Consider the following 8853-nt stretch of genomic DNA (forward strand, 5'->3'; position numbering starts at 1 on the left):
AAATATTACGGTTTGTCTATATTCAAAGGCTTTAATACAAGAGAAAGATTATCCAGAATAATATTGTTAACCCTCGTTAAAATTAAACTACTCGTCTTATATGTAAATTTGACAAAATCTGTAAATTATTTATTCTTCTTTCGCTAGTACTCTTGGTTACTATTCTAAGATTCTAACTCCCGAACAAATGAAATTCTCAGCGAACATAGAAAACTATAGATAAATACAAAATATAAGTAACAAATTAAAACAACAAAATTGCAGGTTTGAACAAGTAAAATTGGACCATTAATTTGCCTCTTATGCTCTCTGTACTTCATTCATAGGAAACACTTTACTAGCAGTCACCAAAGTCCATTTCACCTTCACTCAGCAATAATTTGGAGACAGCATGGAAGCTACCAACATCTAATTACAATTTACCAAGAAAGTCAGCCTTAATAAACACACTATGATTTATTTCAAACTTCCAAAATAAGTAATGCGTCCATAAGAAATTGGTTCATATATTTTTCTTGTAGAATGCATCAATTGCATCATGGTGGAACTAAAAGGCAGTGGTATAAAAGTATAAAACAGTAAAGAAAAAAAATCTAGAGAGAGAGAGAGAGAGAGACCTGAGAATTCATGTTACTGTCATTTAAGCAGCAGTTTGATTTTTGAACTTACTACCCAAGCCTTTGGAGTTCCAATGGTTAAAATATATGAATTGAATTAAAATCTAAAACTGATATTAAGGTTAACAAATTTATGCAATGCTCATTTTTTAGAATGACTAAAGAGGACTCTAAGACATTGTTTTACTTGTATCTTCTTCCATCTTATTTTTTCTGGAATTTCGGACGTCATAACATTACATTCCATAATATGTATGATTAGACTTCTACCTCAGTGGCTATAACAAAATTTCCCAAAAGAAAAAAATTAATCATATAATGAATTGTTTTCATATCCAGTGTAACAATACTCTATTTACCAATATACATTTGAGTGGACAAGCAATCTCATCATTGTTAAATGACATTTTTGCTTGCGGTTTAGCATTTTAAAATTAATGCTACTATTTGTATCCCAAGTTGATATCGAAATCAATTTTGTTAGAAAACCAACTTTGCTTTTAAAAAATAATTGACTAATAAAACAGTAAACGGACAAAAGTTAAGGATTTGAATTGTTATTATAGATAAGAAAAAAAGTGAAAAGAAATGTTAGCTGGATATTAGTTGAAAAAAAAGTTAATTCTCAATTGTTTTTCACATACTTAATATTTAATAAGTCAGTTAGTTGTACCATCCTAAATTAAGCTTTTCTCTTCTGATCCTTAATACATAAAAAGGATACAAAAAAATCAAGAAGGACACATCCTCCTGATTCTACTACCCATGGCAGATTTGGCCTGATTTGTGACCAATCCAAGCTTCTCACAAGGATGCTGCACAAAAAATATGTACAAGTTCTTTCAGATATATACAACTACTGAGGTTTAGAACTTATATATATTCAAAAAATTCAGATACCAACAAAAAATAACCCAAAAAAAAAAAAAACAAAAGACCTTCCAAAGATTTATAAAGTAAAAGTAATCAATTGTCAATTAATTTTGTTTCTATTTATTAACCCTATTGATCACTTTTGTCAAATCATAATAATAATAATAATAATAATAATAATAATAATAATAATAATAATAATAATAATAATAATCTGTATATGGTTAGATTTTTTCCCTTCCACTCTCATATAAGCCCATCTTTTCTCACTGTATATCTATAGTGTCAGCATACCTTGCTACATAGGCAGAATTCCCAACCAAAGCAAAGAGAAACATCAAAGGATTGACGCCCTACATATCATAAAAGAGACCTTTATTCCCGTAAACAAGTATCTTTATTGCAAATTGCGATGATAACTTGACAAGGGGGAGACATCAGACATGTCTCTACCATACCACTAACTCAAAAAAGTTTCCCGTTAAAAAATAATAAAGAAGAATAAAAACGAGTTTAATTTTGATGCACTGACGGTGTAAAAATATTTTACACAGTCATGCAATCACAACCGTTCTCTTGGATGACCATTCACGTAGTCAATATAAACGGTAGTTATTTTTGCTAATATGGCGTTATGTAATTGGATGCATAAAATGATTTTACACTGATAGTACATCAAAATTAAATTCTAAAAACAAATAAATAACTAGTTTTAAGGGTTGGAGTCTCTAACCTGAGTGTGACCCCTTTTCATCTGCAAAATTGATAAGCATCAAAAGGTCAATATAAACATAAGGGAAACCTCATTATATGATCTACTAGTAATTCAATGAAGCTTTCTAAAAATTGAAATTAACATAATAGACAGCATAACTTTCCAAGTACTCATGTAACTTTATTACCATTGCAATTATAAAATTTCTTGCCCCTATGTAACTTTTCTCTAACACAATGAGAAAACTTTGGACCAAAAAATACAACTCACGTTTAAACAAATTTGAGGAAATCTTCCACCCATGTATATAAATGCCATTGCCCAACCAAGTAAGGTCCCAATACTACTGTGTTCTACAGGATGCTCTGCTTGCTGATCACCACTAACCTGAAATTGTTGTAACATGAAAAGAACTGGGATTTTGTTTCATTCTATAAAACATTTGAAAATCAATATAAGCTTCAATTTTGTTAAAATAGAATCTTTTCCAGTGTCAGGATTTACCTAGCAATCAAAAGATATAACCAAACAGTTCCACATTTAAAATATCAGATTCATAAGTTACTGACTAGTTCTAATGGTATTATAATCAGTGTGAATAGAAGTAAGGAAATTATCTAGGTTCCAGCTGGAATTAGTTGGTTAGAGCAGAAGTTAGTTAGTTAGTTAGTTATGATGTTATTTCTAGTAGACGAGTGTTTGAGAATAAGTTCAAATGTTCAATTAACACTCGCAAGACTACAGAATGAGCTATATAAGATCAAACAAGAAAATATGCAAATAAATGTGTCATCGCTATTTAATTATTTATAGGGAGTTTTAGCGATGCAAAGATAAATTTCAGTAAAAAAATGCTATCTAGAACTAGGATTGATGAGTTGTCGAATTCTTATAGGCTTTCTTAACTCTTGGGGTCCTCCTTTTCTATTATTTCTCTATTATTTAACTTACATTATTATTATTATTTATCAATCTGAAATATTAGCTTTAAAACAATGTGTTAGTTAGAGGGGAATCCTATCCTTCACTCTTTTAAAGTGCAACATTCACTCCATAGGAGTGAAGGTCAGCATTTCCCATATATATATATATACTCTCTTCATTTTCATTCAATACATGGTTGTCTATGACGGATGTTACCACCAATAATGTAAACCAAACAAATAACCAAAATGAAAAAAAAAATTCAGCTAATAAATTGGGTTATTCATTCTCTTATAGTATACAGTGCCTAGTATAAATAATTAAGATGGAAATTCAACCAAGGCAGATAGTAACCAAGTTGTATCTTACATTACCTGAAAAAGCTTACGTCCGACGTAGATCACAAATTCTTGACTTGGTTTTTGGACCATTCCTCTATCTGATGATTGAAGCAGATTGAAGACACCAAGCAAAGTTAATGATGAAACCTGAGCAAAATCATAGATGTGAATAGGCTGCAATGCAGTGATAGTTAAATATGTAAATTTGAAGTCGAAAAGTTTACCAAACACAGAGTAGTTTTGATCTTTGAAACTGGATCAGATTGTGTAGCAGCAGAGGAGTGAAGCAAGGGCTCTTCTACTGGATCCTGGGCTAAGACGGATTCCGCTGTCAGAGATGGATACGTTGGTGACCTAATGAATTGAAAACAAGGACTTATAAGAATCTTCAACATCAAAATTCAGTTAAATTTCAACATTGAAATCAAGAAAACACTTAAAATGAAAAGCAACAAAATGAACATGTTGGATATATTCTGAAGAGATTAATCCAAAGAAACAATACAATTTGGAGCTCATTGTAGTTAATCATAAGGAACATGATATGAAAAATATAAACTATGCCTTAAATGTGATTAGTCTATTACTTTCATAACCCCACAACCGTTATAGTTTTGTCACGTCTTTATTTCACTCTTATAACCAAGTCATCATATTCAAGAATTACTTTTTTCCTTTAAACAGAAAAGGTCTTTAGAAGCTTGAGTACAACAGTATATGAAAGTAGCACTGCCTGATTTTATTATCATAAATGGATACTGAACCATTGATTAAAATAACCACCAATTTTTGTACTCAATTTGTTTTTTTCTAATCTTATCCAGTGATGTTGCAAAGGGCTGCCACTTCTTGATAAAACAAATCGACTTTCATTACTTTAATTGCCTGTAAAGTCCCTGGCCACCTCAATTTCTTTATCATTCATTAAGTTCAAATGTATTTGCATTTTAAGATTTCTATGTCACACTCAATAGAATTTTCAAAAAAAATAACCAAGACAAAGGCAGAACAACACATAAGAGATAGATAATTACTGGTGGCATATTTCCCTTCCATCAGAACTTCTTTTAGTAATGATCAGAACAGGAATTGTAGAACTCAAAGCATTGTGTGTAATATAGTCATCAAACTCCTTACTTTGATCAGCATCACTTCCATTATTCATTCCACTGTGGTTTTGTTCCAAATTTGTTGGTGTCTCAATTTTCCCATCATTGGCGATCTAGAACACAGATAGATACAGTATATTAGGCAATTAGAGATTACTATAAAGGTTGTGTTTGAACTTTATCTTTGAGATAGAAATACAAAGATCGAGAGACATAGACGAGGCTTTTTTATTTAAATAAATATTAAAAATACATTAATTTCCAAAATGCGCATCTGGTAAAAGCTTTCCAGGAGTAAGCTTCAGCAATTTCACATGGGACACTCGCAAAATGGGCTTCAGGTCCATTTCACTTGCAGCACTCGTGAAATGGACCAGCCCAATTCATGCGAACTAGAAGTTAATTGGCCATTTCAGGGGTGCCCTGAATGAAATGGAAAAAACGTATTCCTAGATTACCATGTGCGTATTTTGGAAATTAAGGTATTTTCAATATTTATTTAAGGATGGAGATGGATATTTTCTGTTCCTAATATTTGGAAGTCCAGAAAATATTTGTCTCCAAGATAGAAATATTTTGTGCCTCCATCTATTTCCATAACCAAACAAATTTCTTTCTCCACTGTCTCTATATTTCTATCTTAAAGAGAGTATCCAACACAACCTAAGTATCTCAACTTTGATAGAGTAGCTTATATTTTACAGTTTTTACACACTTTAGAATATAATTTTAGTAGAGAAATAGTATATAGTGAATCTTTTTCTCTCCAGCTAAAGTCTAATATGATAATATAGTCCAACAACAACAACAAAGCCTTGTCCCACTAGGTGGGGTCGGCAATATGATAATATAGTCCAAATAGGTAAAAGAAAATTGCCTCTAGAGTATGGAGATATATATAATGTGATTGTGTTACATCATATTTTTAATACGCTATAACTTTAGCAAGAAAACAATGGATGAAAGTATATTATGAATAACACTAACTCTTTCTCGATCATGCAATTTGATCAAGCACTCTTCAAGATATTCTGATATAAATATTGTTTCCAATTCAACCATGAGCTATTTCTGTGAATTAAATGAGGATATTAAAAACATTTTTATTTGTAGAAAATGAAAAGTATACAATTGATAAGAGCAAAAATGTTGAGTTTGTGTGAATTATCATCACCAAGATGTTATGCAAATCATTTCACATAGAATAAATTATACCTCCTCCGCAATTGATTCTCTATTTACATTCAGAGTCCTCATGAAATCTCAATCTCAATTGTCAAAGGAGGCAAAGAACATCAACAAAACAATAGCATGTCTGTGACCGTTTCAGAATTTAATCAATTTATAAAGTATGAAATTGCACCTTGAGCTGTTTATGATACTTCATAGGAGAATATATGTGTCCATAGTATATTGCTTGTAAACAAAGTGAAACAGTTATGATGAAATACAGCTGCAAATCAACACAACAGGTGAAAAAATCAGATTAAGAAAAAATAACTTAGTAGGTATAAGAATATATCAGTTACTAACTAGAATCCTTACCACTGCTGTATATAATTGTGTTGAAAGCTGCATAAACAAGAAACAAAATCATTAGCATACCCTTATTAAATTAAGATTCATCACAAAATCTGTGATTTTAAATGTATACCGAGCTAATTGTTATATAATGTGCGTGAATTATATTATGTTCTTGACTTCTTGTGTGTTATGAATAAATATTGGACTGAACATGTGTGTGCACACCAGGAATGAGCATTATCTCCATAAAAAGTATAGAAACCTTAAATCTTGATAATGAAATATTCATAAGAAAATTGATTTTCTGAATGAGTAGGATCCAAGAGAATATTGAGCATAAACATGTTTCCACTGCTCGGAATATAGTAACGCAGTATGTGTTATAAGTTTGTTATTCATATATCCTTTTGCCAGAGATTTAATTTGTGGCAAAGAGACAATTCGGAATAACTAGATAGGGTCATAGAGGAGTAGCCAGAATAATGTTCATGGCTTTTTAGCAATTTCCTTTCTTCAAAATCAAAGGTTAACAAAGAAAAGCATCACTTAGGAGACTTTGAATAAATTTCGCTTTCTCCAATATATAAAGTTTATAACTATTAAAATATTTAGTGTTTGTTGCAAACTTTTTTACTTAGCCTGATACCAAGCCTGTTAAAAGTGGAGAGTCATGTTAGGCTCTGGAAAAACCAACATAAAAATCTTTTGGGTATTTCTTTGGATTTGATTCAACAATCATCATTCATGTTGATATGAATGTTAACATAGGAGAAAGCAATGGCAAATTTTAAGATTGATCCTAAAAGGCATGCTTCTAAATATCTCAGACACAAGAAACACTCACGGTAGCTGGTTCCAGCAAGCATCCAAAGACGTTGAATATATCTCTGCAAAATTAAAAAAAGAAATAAAAAATTGTATGGAACTATTATACAGGTGGTGGGAACTTCATGCAGATATAATCAAAGAAACAGAAAAACTGAAATGAGAAGACTTGAAAATGTTACAAATTTGAGGACACAAAACAATCAATGCCATTGGTCTCTTTTCAAACCAAAATTTCAACATAAGTACTATTTAAAATGAGGTCTTTTACAATGTATTTTTTTTTTCAAGTTTTTCTTTGGTCTTTGTAGATTATTCAAACACACTCCACAAATCACATACGTATATAGTGATCTCAAAGTTGAAGGGATCATTCCCATCAAGTATAAAGTAGTGTTAAAGATTAAAATCTTCAACTAAAACCACAGAACAGATAAACAAAACTAACAATGAACAAATAATTAATACCTCTGGTTTTTAATATTTGTCACTCTAGTACAATATATTTAAGATTCTCACATTTCAGTGCAATATTTATTAAGCATCTTTCACCTAAACCCTCCAAGCAAAAGTCAATAAAATATTTATACTATAAAATAGTAGTTAAAAAAGGAGTATTTTAATAAACAACTTTGGTATCAATATATAAATGGCCAAAGTGACAGATATTGTGAACTAAAGGTAACAATTAGGAGCAAACAAATCACATCATATCATATCATATTATCATATATTAGGAATAAATAAGAACAATGCAACAACCCTCATCAATTACCCTATGATCCATGTAATCAAGAAAGTAGCAGAGAGACCCTCGGTTGATTTTTCTCTGTAGTTTGTGATTATTTGAGGTATCTCAGCAATGACCCATACAATGAAACCGATTGCGCCTAATGCCTTTGAAGTTTTTTCTCTCACATTACTCATCATATGCTTTTTGGCCAATTCAACACAATGATGATTTCCAAGACACAATGAGGTGGTGGAGCTTCCCAACATCCCCATTGCATCAAAACAAAGCTGCAATGTGAATTACCACCAACAAATTAAAGAAAAAAAAGTTAAATAAATAAATCATTGACAATGCAGACGCATAATACTGGAACACAAACCTTTTGGTTCAAGTATCATTTTACACTGTACTATACAATAAGAGATTCAGAAACACAGCATAAAAAGTTAAAGATATAAATAAAATAATATATCCATATAATAATAACATTGAAAAAGAAGTAATAGAACATGAACGGAATGTCGAGCTGTCCAGTTGTCGTATTATGAATTCATTATTCATATTGATATATTGGCACATTTCTAATTGACGTTGGTTGTTATTGTGTTGCAGTGTGAACCTAAAAAGAAAACTTTGAATCGTTCTAGCTAGGGTGTCTAAGCCAATTAAGAAACGGAGAAAGAAAGAACCATCAAAAAATTTATGGATAAAAGAAAAACTGAATCAACATTTGTAAAAATAAGCGGATTAGTCGAAAGAAACGAGTTAGGTCGGTGCATGCAAAAGAAGATATATAGAACATGTGTACCTGCAAACAAAACGGAGCAAACTGTTAAAGAAGCTGCTTTCTGTTGTAACAACGAGGGTTCTTTTCAAGCCAGAAAAGAGAGAGATAAAAAGAAAGTGAATGTGTGTGTGTAAATCTCTGTTATAAGAGTTTGAGAATGAATGAAAGAAAGAAAGAATGAGAGCACTCAGCGTAGTGTTCTAAGTATATATAAGTATATGATACTACTTCGTGTTTCATGTAAATTGGGTTCCGATTCCAATGGGATTTGATGGAGTAATATTGGATCTTGATTCTTGAAGGTCTTTGTTGACTAGAAAGTTTAAAAGTTAAAAAAAATTCTAAACAGCCTCACAATTATTTTAAAAGATATCGACGTTTTTAACAAAAAAAAATATTTAATTT

The 8853-nt window shown here is 30.9% G+C and overlaps 1 protein-coding gene across 1 annotated transcript; it reads right to left on the reverse strand.

Annotated features, from left to right (window-relative positions):
• Positions 1-640: 640 nt before the first annotated feature.
• On the reverse strand, positions 641-8584 carry LOC107608407 (uncharacterized). Its single transcript, XM_016310202.3, has 13 exons — positions 8470-8584; positions 7704-7948; positions 6948-6990; positions 6125-6151; positions 5943-6032; positions 4505-4692; positions 3695-3824; positions 3504-3617; positions 2476-2592; positions 2224-2244; positions 1785-1843; positions 1342-1432; positions 641-721 (listed from the first exon to the last, which is right to left on the reverse strand). The coding sequence occupies exons 2-13, from the start codon at positions 7931-7933 to the stop codon at positions 641-643; spliced, it is 1191 nt and encodes a 396-aa protein (XP_016165688.1). The 5' UTR covers positions 7934-7948; positions 8470-8584.
• Positions 8585-8853: the final 269 nt, after the last annotated feature.

This window comes from Arachis ipaensis, chromosome B7, assembly GCF_059453495.1.
Source record: "Arachis ipaensis isolate K30076 ecotype BB chromosome B7, ASM5945349v1, whole genome shotgun sequence".
Lineage (NCBI taxonomy): Eukaryota > Viridiplantae > Streptophyta > Magnoliopsida > Fabales > Fabaceae > Arachis > Arachis ipaensis.